Source organism: Physeter macrocephalus, chromosome 20, assembly GCF_002837175.3.
Source record: "Physeter macrocephalus isolate SW-GA chromosome 20, ASM283717v5, whole genome shotgun sequence".
In the NCBI taxonomy this organism is placed as follows: Eukaryota; Metazoa; Chordata; class Mammalia; order Artiodactyla; family Physeteridae; genus Physeter; species Physeter macrocephalus.
In genome coordinates this window covers 26,335,252-26,357,579 of record NC_041233.1, presented here as the reverse complement: position 1 = coordinate 26,357,579, position 22,328 = coordinate 26,335,252, and the positions used below count along the sequence as shown (strand labels likewise).

Here is a 22,328-nt window from a genome sequence, read left to right as displayed (position 1 = left end):
TTATTTTATTTATTATTTTTGGCTGTGATGGGTCTTCGTTGCTGCGTGCGGGCTTTCTCTAGTTGCAGGGAACGGGGGCTATTCTTCGTTGCGGTGCGTGGGCTTCTCATTGCGGTGGCTTCCCTTGTTGCGGAGCACAGGCTCTAGGCGCACAGGCTCAGTAGTTGCAGCATGCGGGCTCAGTAGTTGTGGCTTGTGGGCTCTAGAGCACAGGCTCAGTAGTTGTGGCGCATGGACTTAGTTGCTCTGCAGCATGTGGGATCTTCCCAGATCAGGGCTCTAACCCGTGTCCCCTGCATGGCAGGCGGGTTCTTAACCACTGCACCACCAGGGAAGTCCCTAATTTATTTTTGTAGCACATGTTGCAGCCCTATGCACATATATTTTTCTCTTTAGTGGCTGATCCACAATCAAATCCCTCAGCTACAGGAAATTCTCTTTTCATTATAATAAGCTTACGTATTTCTTCTTTTAAATCTCTTCTAATCAATTAGCATAGTAGAATAATTGGGGGTAACTGTTCTATCCCTCCTTCACACCATGCACAGAAATTCAATAGATTTGCTAACTAAAAAATGTCACTTGCCACCTGGTTCTACAAGAATTAAATCATTAGCCACTGTAGTCACTGACCTTCAACATACCCTGAAAAGACTTCAGGACACAGTCAGGAATGAGGCACTCTATGCTCTGGGAAAACTGACAGAAAAGGCCCTCAGGATAGTTAGATTTTTTCAGGAGAAAATCTTATGAACCCAATTTCTTGCATCTTCCCATACTTAGAAAAGCACTAAAATCGTTAACTAAGACATTTGTTCCTCACGACTAGCAGCAACCTTCTACCAAGATGTGTAGCTTGATTGCACGTACACCTTCCCCCTAACGTCTTCAGCGTAGTTCCTCAGAGCTATCTGAGAAGCTGTCTCCTGGGCTATAGTCTTCAGTAAGTCTCAAAATAAACTCAAAGCTCTCACGTTGTCCATTTTTATTTCAGTCAACAGATTAAAGATTTAAATTTAAAATATAAGACCATAAAAGTCTCAGATATCATCTTTCATTAATCAGAATGGCAGTGACTCCAAAAATTGTGCTGGCACGGTGATGGGAAAACTGGCATGCACATAGTGGTGACAGTAGTGAAAAACTAGTCTTTCCTAGTGAAAATGTGAGCAATATGTATCACAATTTTCAGTGTGTTATGTTCTTTAATTTCCTAACTCCACTTCCAGGAATTTATCTTAAGATGATTAAATAAGTGAAAAACCATAAATGTACAAGGATGTTTATGACAGCATTGTTTATAAATAGTAAGATTTGAAAATAACTTAAATGTACATCATTTGGAGACTGGTAAATTGTACAATGGAATACTCTGCAGCTATTAAAAAGGATGAGGTATAGCTATATGTATCTCTTCAGAAGAAAGTAAACAACATCTATTAAATGAAATATAAGCTAAAGTGCAATGTCTGCAATATAATCCTATCTTCTGTTTAAAAAGTATCTATCTATATAAACTTGTGTGAATATGTAAGCATGGTTAAAAATAGTCCATGTGGTATATACACAACTATTAACAGTATTATTTATGGGGTGGGGTGAAAGAAGTGGGAATTTTGTGAGATTTTACTTTTTAATTTATATATTTCTATAAAATTTGAATTTTTACAATAAGTTTATGTAACTTTGTAACTAGAAAGAAGTACTTTCCCTTTTTGGAAAAAAAAAAAGAAGAAACAAAAACAGCTTTTATCTTAAAAATAAAACATTTCCTTTACACTAAATCCTAAATGTCATTAACCCTTCCTCCTCCTTTCTTACTGGTCAGTCTCCTCATACCTGGAAAAAATTTTGGTCACTCTGCAGCTCAGGGCTATATTTTTAGTTCCTGATCTCCTTTGGCTGCTTAATCTTCCCTTGCAGGTATTTCAGCTATTTATATTGCAGTAGAAGAACAGACAATTAATTTTGTTTTACACTTTACAAACAACATTAAAATAACAAAGATGTTAATACATCATTTGACTATTTGGGAACACATAACTAAAGCATGGAGGCTTAGAAAAGTAGGCTAATAAATTCTCTTGTCCAAATTTAATGAGTCATAACAGCCAATTTTATATATAAAGCACAGGTGATCTTCAGGGTTTTTAAACATTTTCTTATTTTTTACAGTAATTCATTACCCTGTTTTTTTTTGTTCCCATCTGCATAATCTATCCTCTCTCAATTTAACCAGAAGAGAAGGTATGTCTACAGTATACCAAAACAAGCAACAAAGTATAAAACAAAAACAAAAAAATTAGCCATTATTTAAATATATCTCAGAAAGAGTAAAGTTTAGAGTAGTGGGTACTACATTTTAAATGGAATATGGTCCAACTGCAACACTTTTTAAAAAGGAGTGATGAGGACAGTGAAGGGGCCAGAGTCACATCATATGAGGAACTAAAGATGTTGAGGATGGTGAGAAAGGGGAAATGATAGTCGAAAGTTACTTTTTTTCTATAGCTCTACAGCATTGAACTAGTTAGTATCAATGGACAGAAGTAACAGGAAGGTAGATTCTGGCTTAAGATTTTTACCAAATTATTTCTAGAGGTTTATTACAGATATTGAAAATGCTGAAAAGCACATTTTAATGTTAAAAGCAAAGTCTTAGCCTTAGTTCGTATATGGTGCCATCAACACACCAAAAATAAGAGGAAAGAATGATAAAGAAGACAGTAGGCTACCTTTCCAGTACACTGTAGGTGCTGTCCTGGCACGGAGAGGGAGGTCACAAACATGGTAAAGCAGCGAAGCAAGAATACAGTGCCCATCAGACTACAAAGCCTTCGCAGAAGTATTGACCTGTGAACAGTGACCAAAAAGGGAGAAAGATCAGAAGAAAACAAACCAAAATACCTCAGGCATCTAGTGTTTACTTAAAGGGACAACAAGCACGAAAACCATTAGATTCTTTGAAGAGGACAAAAATCTTAGAGACCATCTAAAGCACTTGCCAATAGGATGATGGAAATGGACTATAACTGCACTGCAATGATGGAAATGGTGGAAGTGGACTATAACTGCACTGTCCAATAAGCTATATACATGTGGCTCTTGAGCATTTGAAACGTACAAGTGAGGAACTGAATTTTAATTTTATTTCATTTCCACTAAATTAAATTTAAATAGCCACATGTGGCTAGCACCTGCCATGCTGGACAGTGCAGACCTAAGAGCATCATTTCACTGTTAAGAAAATATGGCTAAGAGAAAGTAACAGTTATGCAAGAGAGAAGTAAGATAGTACCTAGACTGACTCTTAGCTTAGTGTTAGTTTTATTACTCATATATTGCCATAACTTATTTAATGAGAAGTAAAGTTAAATACGTGATTCTAGGGAATTTTTTTGCTCATTAATGACATTGTAAATTGGTTGACAGTAATTATATAATAAACATTCTTTAATTTCTCTTAAATTTAAGCTATAAAATACTAAGGTTTTTTTTTAATACTAAGTTTTACATTAAGTGTATCTCTAACAATTTTTTTTTGTTCTTTTTGTTTTTTTGTTTCTTTTGCGGTATGCGGTCATCTCACTGTTGTGGCCTCTCCTGTTGTGGAGCACAGGCTCCGAACGCACAGGCTCAGCGGCCATGGCTCACGGGCCTAGCCGCTCCGCGGCATGTGGGATCTTCCCAGACTGGGGCACGAACCCATATCCCCTGCATCAGCAGGTGGACTCTCAACCACTGCGCCACCAGGGAAGCCCACAATTTTTTTTTAATGTCTTAAACCAAAACAGACTATACGATTCTTAAGTACAGAGACTTTATTTAAATAAACATTTTTGAAATGCTCCTCCCACCCTCAAAAAAAAGTACTCAACACAAGGTTAGGTAAGTTTCAAACTTCAGTGTGTACTCCTGGGATGGAGCTCAGGAATCTGCATTTTATTTTTTTCACTTCAAATATACTTCTGGGGCTTCCCCGGTGGCGTAATGGTTGGGAGTCCGCCTGTCAATGCAGGGGACGCGGGTTCGAACCCCGATCCGGGACCCGTGAGCCATGGCCGCTGAGCTTGCGCGTCTGGAACCTGTGTTCCCCAACGGGAGAGGCCACAACAGTGAGAGGCCTGCGTACTGCAAGAAAAAAAAAAAAAAAGAAACAAATATACTTCTGTTTTATTTTCTTTCTCCTCTCCTCAAGGAACTCTAATTATCTATATGGTAAACCTTCTTCAGGCTATCCCCTCAATGTCCCCAAATATTTCATCTATTTTCTATCTTTAAAAAATTTTTTTCTTCAAATTATCTTCTGATTCATTAATTCTCTCTTCTGCTGGATTCAACCTGATGTCATACTCATTACTGAATTCTCAATTTCAGGGATTTTAACAAATGTGTTTACTTCTAGAGTTTCCATTTTATTCTCTGTTAAAATTATCTTGAACACAGACAGCAGAGTTACTTTAAAATCTGTATCTGGTACCTCTATTTTCTGGATCCACATGGGTCTATTCCATTATTTATTGTTTCTCTTAAATTTTGATCATATTCTCTTACATACTTATGTACCCCTTTATTAGTTATTTACTTGAGTGCCACATATTGTATATAAAAAATTTTAGAATTAAATTTAGGCCTATATTATCTTCCCAAAGAGAGATTTGATATCTCTTTTGGCAAGTGGTTATGGGCTTTAACAATCTGGGGTCACCTTAATGCAATTTTAGAAACTGAAATTATTTCAAGCTAGGTTTCAGACCCTGCAGGGTTTGCTTCATTTCTGGTTCACTACTACTTCTAGAGTGTAGCAGTGGTAATGTAAAAAAAGAAGAAAAGAAGGTAAGAAAGAGAAAAAGTAACACTGAATGGAGAGGATCCCAACTTAAAGCAGGAGGATTCTACCACTTCTCACCTTTCTTTATAGCCCTGCTCTCCAATATTTTGGGAAAACACAGGAGCCTAAATTGAATATATACTGTCATCCAGAGAAGAATTAAATTCATTTCTTCTGAGACCCAGTTAGCACTACTGATTTGAGAACACTCTAGCCCATTCCAAAATCCACAGCTTAATCTGGGAGTCTTGGTATCAGCCACTCAACTTTGTTACATACCTAAGGCTTAGTCTCCTTATCGTAGCTCTGGCATTACAACCAATGGAACACTTTTTCGGAGATGCTTACTCATTCCTCTGATTGTACACCACAGATTATTTTTTCTGTGTTTTCTTTTTCATGTGTTTGTGTGTTTGGGGCTCTTGGAGATTTTCCTTTCTTCCTGCAAGTTCAGTGATGCAATCCTTTCTTAACACAGGATTTATGGTGAATCTTCTTACCATATGGTGGAAAGTCCAGAGCAAAAGTCTCTGCCTTCTTTTTTCCACGCTATCATTTTGTGAGCTTTTTGAGGAAGACAACATGGAATCTGAATTTTAACAAGAGCCCAGGTGATTCTAGAAAGTGCTACAAAGACCACACTTTGAGAAACACGTTCTTTGACTAATTAAACATCAAAACTTGCATTTAGCTGGTCACTGCTACGCTTTGCTAAACCTACCAAGGTTTCCTATATAAGGTAAACTCTTTCTTGTTTTGAAGAGTGGATAAATTCAAATCTGTAGGGTCTTGTGAGGCAAAGTTAAACCAGAAAGCAGCAGTGATACATGTGTTTTTAAACCACCTCTGGTTTTAAGCAATCCAGTTATAAATATTGTTGCAAAGTGAGAGAGAATGAAGTGCAATATGGCCTAAAAGTGTGACAAGAATAGCAATCATCAACCCTTCTTTTCACCTTCAAAGCACTGAAATAACTGCTGCTTAGGACCTAAAGCCCATCACTGTAGTTTACCTCAAGCATTCCCTGGTGAGGAGAAAGAATAAAAAATTCACGAAAGTGTCCCTATTCCTCTTCAGTGTCCAAAGACAATGTATAGCAGACCCACAACTTTATCAGATTTTTTTCTTCACTATGCCTTTTTTTTTTTAGTTGAAGAACGGTTGATTTACAATATTGTGTTAGTTTCAGGTGTACAGCAAAGTGATACAGTTATATACATATATATATATACACACACATATATATTTCAGATTCTTTTCCAATATAGGTTATTATAAGATATTGAATATAGTTCCCTGTGCTGTACAGTAAATCCTTGTTGTTTGTCTATTTTATATAGAGTAGTATATCTCTGTTAATCCCATACTCCTAATTTATCCCTACCCCCTCCACTTCCCCTTTGGTAACCATAAGTTTGTTTTCTATGTCTGTGAGTCTGCTTTTCTTTTGTAAATAAATTCATTTGTATTACTCTTTAGATTCCACACTATGCTTATTGTTTTACTTAAATAATTTCCCCTCATTAAAGTAAGAAGGTAGCCTCCTCTTATGCTTCTCTCCTTTTTTTAATGCAAAAAACTTCTTCCCTTTATATCTCTTGTGAAAGTACGAAAGAAGCACCTTCCCTATTCAGCAATTTTCTACACCATCTGAAGTAAACTACACTTGCTAGATGTGCATGGTGTGCAAAATGACCTCTTTTTTAATGCGCCTCCTCCAAGCAGAGAATAATTTCTTCCACCCAAACGTCTGACCAAAGACTGTCCCTTGGAGGAGTTTCTAGCCTTCTATAGAAAGTGACATTTCCGATTTGTTTCCAAAGAAAGGCAAGGCTAGACTTCGATTGTCGTGGTTGGCCCATGGCTGATTATCGCCATCTCTAATCCTTCCCTGCAAAATACCTTCAGAATATTACTAAATATGTACGTACTACCTCAGGATGACTCTTTTGTTGATCAAACCCAAACATTTTCCTATATCAGTAATTATAATGTCACAATGACTAGAGAAGGAAAGTAAAAAGGAAACAGCAAAGGAAGCAACAAGGTTTGATGACCTTTGCATAAGACAGTCAAAACACTTTCAGTCTTTTAATGGAATAAGAGAGGTACCTGTGCTTGTGAAGAAGAAGAACCAGGAGCCAAATATAGCATAGAATCATGCCACATACTTCTGTCATGGCAAAGGCCCATGGAATTCTAGGAACGCTGGAACAGAAAAAAATTTAAATTTTGGACTGACAAGAAGTATAAGTATGTAAAATGGCGCCACCCTGTCAGTAAGATACTCTGCTAATAATGACCTTAAAATTGTTTTCTTTAACTTTTAAAAAAAATTTTTGGCTGTGTTGGGTCTTCGTTGCTGCATGCAGGCTTTCTCTAGTTGTGGTGAGCGGGGGCTACTCTTTGTTACGGTGCGCGGTCTTCTCGTTGCGGTGGCTTCTCTTGTTGCAGAGCACCGGCTCTAGGCACGCAGGCTTCAGTCGTTGTGGCACGCAGGCTTAGTAGTTGTGGCTCACGGGCTCTACAGCGCAGGCTCAGTAGTTGTGGCGCACGGGCTTAGTTGCTCCACGGCATGTGGGATCTTCCTGGACCAGGGATCGAACCCATGTCCCCTGCACTGCCAGGCTGATTCTTAACCACTGTGCCACCAGGGAAGTCCTTGTTTTCTTTAACTTCTACCTCTTTTAGAAGATGATATCTGGAGAACCTGGGGAAAAAACTGTTTCATAAAGTACCTCATTTACCAGGACCTCTTTGCTGTTTGTGATTCCCAGTCATGGGTCTCTGTAAAGAAATAACAACTTTTTTTCTCCTTTCCCATAGCATGGCAGACCTGTATACAGGACTGTCCCCAAAAGACAGGGGGAAAAAGACTCATTTTTTAAATGGTGTGCTCATTTCAGAATCCAGACAGTCAGGGCTTGAACTCGACTACTCTTTTTTTTAGTATATTTTGTTTTCAAGCAAGTAAACAGAGTTTTTGTTTTGTTTTACTCCTTTCTTTCTCTCTCTGCCTTCCTTTGTTTTATATTTGTTTTCTTCTATCTTTTCCATTGTTGTCTTTCGTCACCAAATCCACAGCTCCTGTGATTACCCACTAGTAAAAGACATGTCACATTCTCAATTAAAAAGAAAGAAAGAAGGGGGCAGGGAGAAGAAGAAGATGAAGGAGAAGAAGAAGATGAAGAAAAAGAAGAAGGAAGAAGAAGGAAGGAAAAGGAGAAAAGGAGGAGGAGGAAGAAAAGAAGGAGGAGAGTGGTAGAAGGGAGGAGATGGAAATGAATTAGTCCAAATAGGTCATCTCTGGGTGGTAAGATTATTGATAGTTTTATTTTTATTCTTTGTAAATTTACACTAAAAATTTTTATACAATGTCATGTTAATTTTATAACTAAGGAAATAAAGGTATTTTTAAAAAGAAGACATGAAGTCTGAAAGATATTAACAGTCTACTCCAAACCTTATTCAGAGTAACTGAAGACAGTCAATCGTCTTCATTCAGGGACTCATCTTTTACCTATTACCTCAGAAAATAAAGACTCCCCTTGTGAACTTTTAATCTATTGCTGCCTTATTTATCTGGCATTATGGGGGAAAGGGTTATTTCACATAATAGAAATTTTCAGATAAAAGATCCCTTTAAATAACTTCTAAAAATTTAAACTTTTTAAATGAACATTAAAAAAACCTATATATGTATGTATGTGTACGTGTGCATATGTATACATGTGTATATACATATGTATATATTTTAAATAGTTTTACACTGTTTATGGTAAAAGTAAGTTTTCTGCCCCACCCCCAGACTAAACCTAATTCTTGCTCTCCAGAGGCAGTCACTTTCATTCTTCTGTTTTATTTGACATTATATCTTCTAGTCACACACATAAAAACACATACACACACTCTCTCTTTCTCTCCCATGCTCTCAATATTATTTCAAAATTTTGTTTAAAATAATTTTTGGCTTTTACTTGATGGAAATGTTTAAGTATAGTTCATAGCTAAGACAATGGAACGCAAAGATTAAATCCCTTTCTCATGCAACTTCTTACAATTCTCCAGAGCTAATAACTTAAAAAAAAAAGTTTGCTCTGTTTCTTGTGTGCCTATCACCAATTCATCTTCAGATTATTCTATCAATTTTAATGTTTCCTTTGGAGAAATCTCTCCTAGAGCTCCTTCTTTAGAAAGGCTGCATTTTCTAGTCCCTCCTGCATGGCTATTTCTTGGAATAAAACTTAACCCTCATCTTGGGAATTTCTCTTTTCTATATTGGATCCTCTGTTTCCTGAATCCCATGTCCTCCTCTTTCTCAGTTTACTCCTTAGTTTTGATGTAGTGTATCCTTGAATTATTTTCTCAGAGGAGGGATGGAGGAAAAACTTGTTTTTTTATGTCAGATTTACTGAGGTTTAATTTACAAACAGAAAAATTCACCATTTTTAGCTATACAGTTCAAAGAGTTTTGACACATTCAGTCATGTAATCACCACCGCAATAAAGACAACATTTTCATCACTCCAAAAAGTTCCCTTGTGTCCCTTTGTAATCAATTCCCTTCCTCACTTCCAGCTGTGGGGCTACCACTGATCTGATTTCTGATTCCTATAGGTTTGCCTTTTCTAGAATGGCATATAAATGCAATCACACAGTATTTGTCCAAATACCTTTTGTATCTGGCTATTTTCACTCAGCATAATACGTTTCAGATTCATCCATGTTATTGCATGTACAATTAATTATTTATCTATTCTTTGTCTACAGTTTCCTTATCCATTCACAGATTGATGGGTATTCTGGACTATTTCCAGGTTTGGGTGATTATGAATAAAGACCACATACAGGTCTTTGCATGGATGTTATGTTTTCATTTTTCTTGGGTAAATACCTAGCAATGAAACTGTTGAGTCCTATGTTAAGTTTATGTTTAACTTCTTAAGAAACTATCAAACTGTTTCCAAAGCAGTTGTACCATTTTGCATTTCCACCAGCAAAGTATGAGAGCATCAGTTGCTCTGAATCCTTGTCAGGCCTTGTCATTAGCAATTTTTTTCATTTTAGCAATTCTAGTAGCTGTGGGGTTGGAGAGTAAATTTTTTTGAGACTTGCAAATTTTAAAATACCCTTGGGTCTAGCCTTATGTCTATCTGGTAGTTCGCCTAGGCAGAACATTTTAGGTTAGACATTATTTTGTCTCAGAATGTTAGAGGCATTTGTTCTATTGTCATCTCACTTCCACGGTTGCTAAGAATTTTGATGCTATTTGGATTTCCAATCTTTGTGTGTTACTTGTTTTGTCTCTTAAGAAGCTTTTAGGATCTTCTGTCTACACCTAGTGTTCTGAAATTTTTCATTTCTTGTACTGGGTGCTCAGTGGGCCCTTTCAATCTAGGAAGTCACATTCTTTGATTCTGAGAAATTTCCTTTTATTATAGCTTAGATAATATCTTCCTCTTCATTTTCTCTATGTTCTTCCTAAAACCCCTATTTTTTCCACTGCTGGGCCAATTGGATTGATCTTACTTTTTCTCCTCTACTTCTTATCTCTGCTCTACATGCTGGGCAATTTCATCAAATCCATGTTCCAATTATCCTGCCGGATTTTAAATTTCTACTTTCATTTTTTATTTTTCAAAAGCTTGTTTTCTCTGAATTTTCCTTTTTCATAGTCTACTGTTACTGTCTCATAGAACGCAATATCTCTTATCTGTGAGTATACGAATGGTTATTTTTTTTGAAGTGTTCTTCTGCTCTCAATTTTGTGTTTCCCAGTTTGCTTTTTTTCTATTTGCATTGATCTGTTTTCCTCAAATGTCTGTTGATTCTTGACTGACCGTTCATATTTGACAGGGAAGTACTAAAAAAAAAAAAATAATGTGATGCTCTGTGTGCAAGGACTGAGGTTGTGAAGTATGGGTTTCACTGTGACAGAACAGAGGTCTAGTTGATGAGATAGGGATATCTCTCCTACCACAGTATCTATAGTCCTTTTCTCTTGCGCAGGTTTTCCAAGGAGAGGAATCTGTTCTCCTGCTTGGAAGACTGGGGCTGGGTATGTCTGGGGCTGGGAAGTTAGTCTGGTTACTTAAGGAAGGGAGCTGGAAGTCTCTGTGATCTAGATTTACAGTTAATCAATTTAATTACATTAAATCAGTTAATTTACAGTTAATCACAGAAAATACAATGAAAACAGGCACCTTTGTTCTCATCTGGGCATGGTGTCCCCGAGTCCAGAGTCCCTCACATTCAACTACTCTGGAGAACAAACCACCTGTCTTCTGTTGCAGTAGAACAGGTCTTAAATTGATTTTCAACCAGTTCTCCCATACTTAGCTCCTATCTATACCCAGTCTTGAGAGATGTTTGATGCCTCCTGTTTTGAGAGCTTTTCTGGAGTGCTGCAGTACAAATAAACTCACCTCTTGGGCACCGCTAGTCCCCACACCCAACCTCACAACAGACACTTAGCTTTCTACTTTCCAAATTTTCATTATTAATCACTGCTTCTGCCTTCATGGGATTATTGGGGGCCCCACCCCCACTTTTTCTTGTTTCTTTTTTAGTGAAGTGTTGTAAGGAAATTGTCAAATGTGTTTTCAATATCTCATATTTATTCTAATGCAATGCTTTCTAAAATGCTTTATACATGTTATGCCTTTTTTTTCTGGATAGAATTTAATTTTCTTTCATAATTCAGAGTCATCACTGTGAACACTGATTATTAAACTGGACATGGTAATGACCTCAGAGACTACTGAGAAATGAAAGGCAGTGAAGCCCCAGATTAATGTGGTTTTTCCATTATTTATGTGTGCTTTTTATAGTGCTTCTGTTTTCTCTATTACGGTTATTAGCTATCCTTCCTCACATATAAGTGGGCCTGCCTCTAGAAGCATCTCTGTCTCCTAATTTTTTGTTTATGATGTGCTGAAGCTCTTGGAATTGTGTCAAGTAAGCTTCAGAAGCAGACTCTGAGACAAAGATCACTGTGAAAGTTATTAGGAATGTTCCCAAGGGAAAATATAGGGTAGTGGGGAAATGAGATGAGGAAGGCAAGGAAGCAAGGCAAGAGTGAGATGTTAAGCAAAGCCCTGTGGTAAACTCAGGCAAGGGTAACTTTGGCTCAATCCTGTGAGGAATTTGGGAGACAGTGTAGGTCCAACCTAAAAGTTGTCCTAATTAGGGCAAAGAGAAATGAAATATTTATACCTCACCTCATCAGTTATTGGTTAAGGGCTGCTGATGAAGGGATGTAAATTTCCAAGTATGTTTGGCTCTCTTTTTAAGCAGGCAAAGTGTATTCCAGCAGCCCAAGAACAGTTCTCCAACAAAGAAATACAATTGCTGGATGTTGGGAGTATAAGTGTGCAAGAAAATGGAAAAGAGATCTGAGGGGATATAGGAGGAATGCTGACAGCACCTGCTACCATTCTCCTGTGAATAAAGTTTAGATACTTAAGAGCATGGGGCTTTGTAGCTGGTGGCACTGCAGACTGTTAGGCAAAATTTGGTTTCAAACCCCCATTGCAAATTGAAAACATATGTCTATACAAAACTTTGTATATGAATGTTCATAGCAGCATTATTAATAGTAGCCCAAAAGTGGACACAACTCAAACCTTCATCAATTAATGAATGGATGAGCTAAATGTAGTATATCCAAACAATGAAATAATATTCTGTAATAAAAAGGAATGAAGTATTGATACATACTACTTATATGGATGAATCTTAAAAACATTATGCTAAATGAAAGAAGCCAGACCCAAAATAAGGCCTCATGTTGTAATGGCCATTTATATGAAATGTCCAGAATAGACAAATCCATAGAAATAGAAACAGAAAGTAGATTGTGGTTGCCAGGGTCTGGAGGGAGCAGGGAAATGGGGTGTGACTGATAATGGATATGAGTCTATTTGGGGTGTTGAAAACGTTCTGGAATTAGTGGTGATGGTTGCACAACTTTGTAAATATACTAAAAACCACTGAATTGTACACTTTAAAATAAAATCCTCACGATCAATCATTTCCCTCTTTTTTCCCATTATGCCTTTCATAGTCATCTACAGAACCTCAGCATCCATTCTCTGATTTTTTGAAATTTTAGTTTTTGGTTTACTGTCACTCTCCAAAACTTCTCCTGTTGTGGTATATATCCTTCTCACTCCTCTTTTTACTTCTCCTCCTATGACCTTGTCTTTTACTCTACTTCAGCGACCCACCATCCACGGTTATAAACTGGATCTTGTCATTATCAAGATTATTCTTCATAATCTCAACGTCAAGAATTCTATACTAACCAACACCTCTTGTCTTTCCATCCTATTCCTTCTAGTACTCCAACTTTAATAATTCTGAGACCCCAAATCCATAGATCTTATAACACTTTCCCTGTCCTTCACCTACCTCATATCCTCCTGTCCCTCCCTATCTACCTATGTCCATGGTTAGTCATTATAATCACTTCCTTTCCTATTTTTCCTTCATTTCATTGCCTAGCAAAACTTCAAGCCCACTTAAATCCAATTATCTACCTATTCTATACCTGTATCTGTGCAGTTGAGTGAGGCTGGTAAAAACACACAATATCAACATGACTAATAACCTCAAGGAGGTCTTTAGTGCTGCTACTACATCACACAAGTCTATTCACACTCATAGATGACTATTTTACACTTCATCCTTTCTCCTCAAACCTCCGACCTTCTCTCTTCTAAATCTCTGTTTTCAGAGGAAATAAAAACAATCAGCAGAGGACTTCCTCATGCTTTACCATCACATCTAGCAACCTTGTATCTGTTTCCATATTTTCTGTCTTCCCCTCTGTTATGAATTAATAGACCCTGTGCCTAAGACCAGCCTCTCCCACCCACTAGATCCTACCCCTTTTCATCTACTCAAGGATGTTATTCCATCAATTATACCCTCTCTTTCCTCTAACAGTATCCCCTTCCCTCTAAATTGGGTCATTCCTATCATCAGTACAGCAATCATGCTATATAATATAGCCCATCCAAAACAAAACCCTGGTGACTCCATATCCTTTCCTCCTTTCTCCAATTCAACTTCATTTCTCTGTTGCCCTTATAGAAAAACTTTTAAGGGCTTGTAAGACTTGATTGTTTCCAATTTCTATCTTCCCATTCTCTTCCTCTCTCTCATTTCTTTACCCAATTTTTTTACTTTGAAAAATTCTGATCATAACAAAAGAAAAGCTGAAAGATAAACACTTTATATTTTTCACTTAAATCTATCAATTGTTTACAATAATCAACATTTTCCCATATTTGCTTTATTTCCCTCTTTCTATACAAACCTAAATACACATACACACTCTTGGAGGAGACTAAACCCTTCCCAAAATAAGTTTCAGACATTATGACACTTCTCCCCTAAATACTTCAACATGTATCTCCAAAGAACAAGGATACCCTCTTCAAAACCCAATACGCTATTACACCCAGGAAACTGTAACACCGATTTAGTGTTAAACTGTATCATTTAATATGCCATCCATATTCAAATTTTCCTAACTGTCCCTAAAATGTCCTTTATAGCAGTATTTTTTCTTTCTTGATTGAGGATTCAATTAAAGTTCATGTACTGCACTTGGTTATGGCTCTTCAACTTCCCTTATAATTCCCTTGAAGAACTTCCCCTCTCAGTCAACCATTTTTTGTTTGTTTTGTTTATCACTATGGGTTCATAAATTCTTTTTCTTACTCAGTATATTATAATCCATTACCATCATTATGCTTTTTAATGTTCCAATTGTCCTAATTTGATCAATGGGAGTCCCTTAAAACCAGCTCATATGTTCTTTTGATAGGTTTCCATTTCCTTGCTTTATGGCACAAAATCTATTTCAGGCTAATTTTATGCTTACCATGCCCCAGACTTAAAATCAGCCATTTCTCTAAGGAGCCCTGGTCTGTTCCTTTAGTACAGATTGGTATTTAGAAACCATGATCTGGATGCTCATGGTGCTTCACAGCTACTGAGTTTTTCCTACAAACCATTTCACATCAGTTCATAGAAATCTTCCTCATTCTTTTCTATGATTAAATAGTACTCTATTGTGTAGGTGTACCACAGTACATTCAACCAGTTTTCCATGGATAAGCATTTAGATTATTTCCAATATTTATAATTATTACAATTAATGTCACAATGAATAACTCTGTCCATATGCTGTTTCATATTTGTGGAGATATACCTTTAGGTAAATTCCAGTCTCACATTCTCTCTTGAACCCATTATAATCAGGCTTTTGCCCTTATTAACTCTTGTCAAAGTCAATGGTCAATTATCCTCATCTTACTTGACCCCTCAGCAGCATTTGACAAAGCTAATTATAATTTATTCCTGTCTTCTTAAAATACTTTTTTTTTTTTAACGTGGCTTCCATAATACTCTCTCACTCTCTCTGCCCTGACCTCTTCAGTCTTCTTCTTTACTAGTTTTGCCTTACTTTTCTGACCTCTAAACATTATACCTGTTCTTGGGCTCAATCTTCAATCTTCTTTTCCCTTCTAAACTCACTTCCTAGTAGACATTATCTAATATCATGGCTTTACCTACACTTGTAACTCCCAAATTTCAGGTTAGATCTCTCTGAACACTAACTCATCTTTCCATCTCTTACTTGACTTCTGATTTGGTGTAAAAGATACTTTAAACTTGACATGTCTAAAACCAAACTCTTACTTTTCTCTTCAAGTCAGGTCTTTCCACAGTCTTCCCACCTCTATAAAGGGCAACTCCATCCTTCCAGTCAAAAATCCTGGAATAATTCTTGAATTCTCTCTTTCTCTTACACCTTACATGCAAATCCATAAGCAAATCTTGTTGTCTGTACGTATATACATACACACACACACATATATATACATACATATATGTATATCTACACACACACACATATATATGTATGTACCACTACTCTTCTCATCCAATCCACCCCATCTTTGTCTGGATGAATTCAATAATTTAACTAACCTCTGCTTTCCCATCCCCACCCCCGGGCTATTCTATTAACAACAATTAGAGTGACCTTTTATTTATTTTTTATTTTTTTGGTGGTACGCGGGCCTCTCAGTGTTGTGGCCTCTCCCATTGCGGAGCACAGGCTCCGGACGCGCAGGCTCAGCGGCCATGGCTCACGGGCCCAGCCGCTACGCGGGATGTGGGATCTTCCCGGACCGGGGCACGAACCCGTGTCCCCTGCATCGGCAGGCGGACTCTTAACCACTGCGCCACCAGGGAAGCCCCTAGAGTGACCTTTTAAAATGGAAGTTAGATCGCTTTACTCTTCTCCTAAATGCTTTCCAATGGCTTCCCGTTTCACTTAGAATGAAAGCTAAAGTCCTTACAATTGTCTACAAGTACGTACAAAATCTGGACTCCTGTCTCCTCTCAGATCTCATCTCCAACTGTTCTCTCCATCTCTCACTTGCTGTTCCTTAAACATGCTAAACCTACTACCAATTCAGGATTCCTGCACCTTGCTGTTTCCTCTCCCCAGAGTACTCTTTCATCAGATATCCACATGCTATCTTCCTTACTTCCTTAGGGTCTTCTGTTGGAAAAATTGTGTACGATAGAACAGGGAAGGAGATATAGGGATCTAACAGCTTCTTAAACAGCTTTCTTATTTTAGCACCACCCTTTCACCCACAGTATCCAGAGCTTTGAGAAATCTGCAAGATAGTTTGGGTTGGTTCTCAGTTTTCCCAACTGCTGCTTTAGAATTAGGTCACTTTAGCTCTGCTAGTTGCCACCCACCCATCTGCTTTTCTTTTTTTTTTTTTAATATTCATTTATTTATTTGGCTGCACCGGATCTTAGTTGCAGCATGCGGGATCTTTTATTTGTGGCATATGGGATCTAGTTCCCTGACCAGGGATAGAACCCGGGCCCCCTGCATTGGAGTGGGGAGTCTTAACCACTGGACCACCAGGGAAGTCCCTCACCCATCTGCTTTCAAACTCCCAGAAATGTATGGCTGTTTTCTCCTCTCTTATCTACCCTTTCCTTGTAAGTTTACAACTTAAGACCAACAAACACAACTTCTTTACTATACTTTTAGTCAGGGCTTGAGAGAGAATAAAATGTTATATATATGTCATTCTGCCATCTTAACGTGGACATTTTAATTCATTTCATTTAAAAAAAACCCATATACTATAAGGCACTTTCAGAAGGGCACAACATTTTATAAAAACAAGACAGCACTACAAACTTTCAAAAGATTTTTTAAAACCACAAATATAAAAACTAATAGTTTTGAGTTTTGTTCTATTCTTATTTTTCATATAATATACTATATTCTTTTTTATGCATTCAGTATTTATAAAAACAGAATACTATCCACGAATCAGTTTGTATTTGTGATAGTTCTAACTTATTTGATGATACATGAGAACTCCCCATATTTTTAAAAGAAGCAAAACCCTGTTCATCTTTTTTTTTAAAAAAGTAAACAAATTCCATTTATTACATATAACATTCCAGGAAACCCTTTTAAAATCTGAAGCTCCAAGGAGCTATAACATAGCTGTAGAAAAATAAATTAAGCAGTGGTTCTTCCTACTCATCTAGGCTTAAGGTCTAGTTTACTCTAAGGGAAAAAGGCAATTCTAAAGCATATCTTTATATACTACCAGATAAAGCAAATGGGAAGTATATATCAACCAAAACAACAATAATAAACAATGTAATTATCATGAATATATCATTATCACTGCTAGTACAGCTATCTTCTACAAACTTGGCAACTAGAAACAAAACTTACCTGTCTAAGAATATATCCGGGAGTGGTGGATAGGTCTGCATGTCAGGCACTCGCTCGTGGACTATAACCATTATGAAAGATGTAAATCCGAACACTATAAAAACATATATACAACTCAATATGGTCTTCCAATACTCTGGGTCCAATCTTCGAATAGAATGTTTGTTTTTACCATTCACATACTGGTATTGATCAGAATTCAAATCAGTGATGGGTCCATCACAGTCGTGTGAAGGTTCCCCATTACAGAGCCACTCTGCACTCTGAAGAGCACTGATGAAAGGGCTCATGGAACTCAAGGGACTGTCACTGTTGTATCCCATCTCTTCTAAAACATCAATATGTATTTTCTGCAATTTTCGGACTGACAGCATTAACCTTTTAATGTCCCCTAAGACTTTGATTTCCAGAGGAGGAGACCGGAGATCATATTCAGTCAACGTTAGCAATGTGATTCCATCAAGTCGGTGCTTATTGCATAAAATGTCCACATACTCAAAAAAGCCTTCATCCTTCAGCCAAACAGCTACATGCTTGGTAGTCCAGCGGCGAATGCAGAGCTGATTAGGAAAAGCCATTTCCTCTTCCACTGCCTGTCAAGGGAAAACAGGAAAATAAAGCAAAAATTTCAGGGTGTCCTAACAACTCCTTTGAAGACAAAATACACGTAAACACATCAGAAACAGTAATTCATCTACACTGCCCTATTGGCTTCTGGACGAGAGCAAAAGAAACAAAAATTATTCATTAATGAGTAGTTTTCAACAGATTAACATTCTAATAATTATATGCATATAACCCCAATAGCAGAAGGAAAGCTAATGACCGAACATTTTTACAAAATGTTTTTTTGGTAATATTTTACAAATGGCTTTTCCACACCACAGCAAGCCATAACTTAATTAGAAAAAGCCTACTGGTGAGAACAATTGAGAAAAATAACTCAACACTTTTCATAAAATGAGATATATAGAAAGATTTGTTATATGTAAAAATAAATCAAATTTCAGAAATCTTCATGTTCATGGAATTAGTATCCCCCCCACCCCGCCTCCAAAAAAGAACACAACCCCACAAAAGCAGATAGATAACTAATTCCAGGAAACCCCTTAGATTAAGCATATTTCTATGTACTATACAAATAATTTCTACAACAGATATAAAGCCTTTACTAGATATAAATATCTATAAATATCTTAACAGCTCATTTCTTTCTATACCTTGAACATTCCATTACAGAACTGAAAAAGGAATTTTCTTCTTAAACTATCATTGAGATTTAGTGATAAAACATTTCAATGTACCATAAATTTGAGGGGCCATATTTTATACTGCAATTATAGTATTTCCTTTCTTTTTTTTAATTTTAATTTTTGGCCTCACCACATGGTTTGCAGGATCTTAGTTCCCTGACCAGGGATTGAACCCGGGACCTCAGCAGTGAAAGCACGGAGTCCTAACCACTGGACCCCTGGGGAATTCCCTATACTGCAATTATAAAAGACCAATAATGTACTGTTTCAAAAAGTACTAATAATTTTTACTACTTTGATCCCACACAGTTCTGTTTACGTTCTTTTTCCATTTTAAAATGTTCAGTAACTTGGGCCTATATCAGGTTTATAAACTTTATCAGATATACAGGACACAAAGGCCTACATGGAGAAAAAACCTAGTTCCCTAAAGTACTTTCTCAACTAAACTACTAAAGCCTGTGGGCTTTCTGACATTTTCCAGATCTCTAAAGACCATATTTCCTTCTGAGATAATTTTTAAAAAACACAGTAAGGGGACTTCCCTGGTAGCACAGTGGATAGGACTCCGCGCTCCCAATGCACGGGGTCCGGATTTGATCCCTGGTCAGAGAACTAGATCCCACATACATGTCACAACTAAGGAGCCCACGTGCCACAACTAAGACCTGGTGCAACCAAAATAAATAAATAAATATTATATTTTTTAAAAACCCACAGTAGGTAAACTTTAAAGCACTAAAAAAGAAGAAGAAGGAGAAAGAATGATACAACAAACACCCATGTGCCCACTACCCAGCTTGAAAGAAAAAAAAAAAACAAACAAACAGTTCCAATACATATGTTCTGTTTCTTAATCTGGGTATTAGTTATACAGGTGAAAATTCATCAATCTGTATAAGTATGACCTACACTTTACATATGTTGAACTTGATTTTAAAAGTTTCCTTTAAAAGCAAAACAAAACATCAATACAACTGAATGTCATTCCCTGATAGCAACCCCTTCCTCTCCTTTCAGATGTAGTAATTCCTGATTTTAGTGCTTATCATTCCCTTACAACATGCATTTTTGGCTATGAAAAACTTTCCATGCTTCCTTATGCTAAGGAAAGTAAAAAGCTGCTTGCTACTTCTGCATCCTTCTATCCATACAAACTCTTGCCATGAATACTTGAAATCACCTGAAAAAGGCAGATACTCAACTACCTAAGTACCTCTTACACCATCAGAAGTATTCAGCCAACAAGAAACATGCCCATTAAATATTTGTTTCTTTTTTTTGCGGTACGCGGGCCTCTCACTGTCGTGGCCTCTCCCGTTGCGGAGCACAGGCTCCGGACGCGCAGGCTCAGCGGCCATGGCTCACGGGCTCAGCCGCTCCGCGGCATGTGGGATCTTCCCGGACCGGGGCACGAACCCGTGTCCCCTGCATCGGCAGGCGGACTCTCAACCACTGCGCCACCAGGGAAGCCCTAAATATGTGTTTCTTAATTACTAAAAAGCAATCCTAGTTTTTGGAAACCTTAAATCACAGTGTTTCAAAACAGAGCTTTTAATAGTATTAATCCACAATAGCTTTTCAGTCTTAAAAAATTGACAGTACATGCATCTGTAAGGACATGCTTTTTTTTTTAATTTTAAAAATTTATTTATTTGTTTATTTATGGCTGTGTTGGGTCTTCGTTTCTGTGCGAGGGCTTTCTCTAGTTGTGGCAAGCGGGGGCCACTCCTCATAGCGGTACGCAGGCCCCTCACTATCGCGGCCTCTCTTGTTGTGGAGCACAGGCTCCAGACGCGCAGGCTCAGTACATGTGGCGCATGGGCTTAGTTTCTCCGCGGCATGTGGGATCTTCCCAGACCAGGGCTCAAACCCATGTCCCCTGAATTGGCAGGCAGATTCTCAACCACTGCGCCACCAGGGAAGCCCTGTAAGGGCATGTTTTAAAAGGCTAATTTTTATATACTGCAGAACTACAAAAAATCGTACTCAACTTTTTTTTTTTTACCTACAGTATATCAGTGCCATCCCAAAGGCCAAGGAATTATGATTTATTCACTTTCAACTCATGGAATTTATACACATTGATATATATAATTTTATATCATGTATTACATATATATAGCTCCATTTTAAATGATTTTGCTATGTTTTAGTCCATATAGATAGCCAGATGGCTTCATCCTACACACTACATACATATCTTTTCCCCAAGGTATCCTCTGAATAAATTATTTCATCCCTGAATATCCAACAAACACATGCTACAAACTCTGCAACAATTACGATGTAATAAGTATGAGAAGCTCTTCTCATACAAAATAAGGCCAGATTCCTTCTGTCATTTTACTTCTATTCTGCTACCTTTCTCCTTTTTCTAACAGCTTACCACCAACGGGATCCAAGTCACCCCCATCCTTTTAGCCTTATTCTTCAGTAGTTTCATCTCACACACTGCTCAAAATGATCTCTTTCATCGTTATTTTTTTTTTTCTGTCTTATAGCACCTTCAATCTGGCTAACAATCTGTTCTTTACCCTCAATGTGGCTAACAAACAGGCTTTGATGCTGGTGTTTTAGCTGCTAGAAAATATGAGTTATCATACAAGAAAGCCTCCTGGAAGTCTTTGAGCCTGCTGTGGCAATGCCCTAAAAGCATGACACATTGCACTGTTGTGCTTCATCAGGTCAGGGCACACCTGTTAATTGCATGCTATTACATATAGTTAGAGGCCCATATTTAGATAACACTATGAAAACCTGCATTAAAGAGGTATATTAACAGATGATAAAAGGCTTCAAGGCAATTTAATATCTAAAAGCATGACACCTAATTACCCTTGGGCTTTTCCAAGATGTAATGTGGGGTTTTATGCAAAATTCCAAGCTACCATGCAACTTTTTTTAACTGTAATGAGGAGGAATTGTTCCTAACCTTCTTTACTTGTTGTGCTTTTTGGTCCAGAAATGCCAAATCTTTTAAGAGATGGTACAACTTTGAGTCATTGGCCTGACTATACAACTTTGAGCTTCATGGCATGTTGATTTTGCCATATTTATGGGAGAGCTATTCTGTGTATAACAGCTCAGAGTTGCAAGTAAGACGTGAATATGGTAACTTTAAGAATATCTGTGTTGTATTTGAAGACTGTTTGCCATAAATCTGAAGTTTGAACTTAAAAAAAAAATAAAAATTAAAAATAAATAAATAAATAAAAGCATGACACATTGCACCGTTGTGCTTCATCAGGTCAGGGCACACCCGTTAATCGCATGCTATTACATATAGTTAGAGGCCCATATTTAGATAACACTATGAAAACCTGCATTAAAGAGGTATATTAACAGATGATAAAAGGCTTCAAGGCAATTTAATATTTACATTGTACCATAGGAACTACAGGGGACAGGAGACTTTTAACGAAGAATATGACAGCTATAATAA

The 22,328-nt window shown here is 37.3% G+C and overlaps 1 protein-coding gene across 2 annotated transcripts in view; it reads right to left on the bottom strand.

Annotated features, from left to right (window-relative positions):
• SAMD8 (sterile alpha motif domain containing 8) overlaps window positions 1-22,328 on the bottom strand; it is a 43,833-nt gene that overhangs the window by 7,146 nt on the left and 14,359 nt on the right. For both annotated transcript variants that reach the window (XM_007102210.3, XM_007102211.3), the window contains exons 2-4: window positions 17,631-18,223; window positions 6,944-7,039; window positions 2,736-2,853 (exon numbers count right to left, since the gene is read on the bottom strand). In XM_007102210.3, the coding sequence (XP_007102272.1) occupies window positions 2,736-2,853; window positions 6,944-7,039; window positions 17,631-18,223 (807 nt within the window). The remainder of the gene's footprint in view (window positions 1-2,735; window positions 2,854-6,943; window positions 7,040-17,630; window positions 18,224-22,328) is intronic.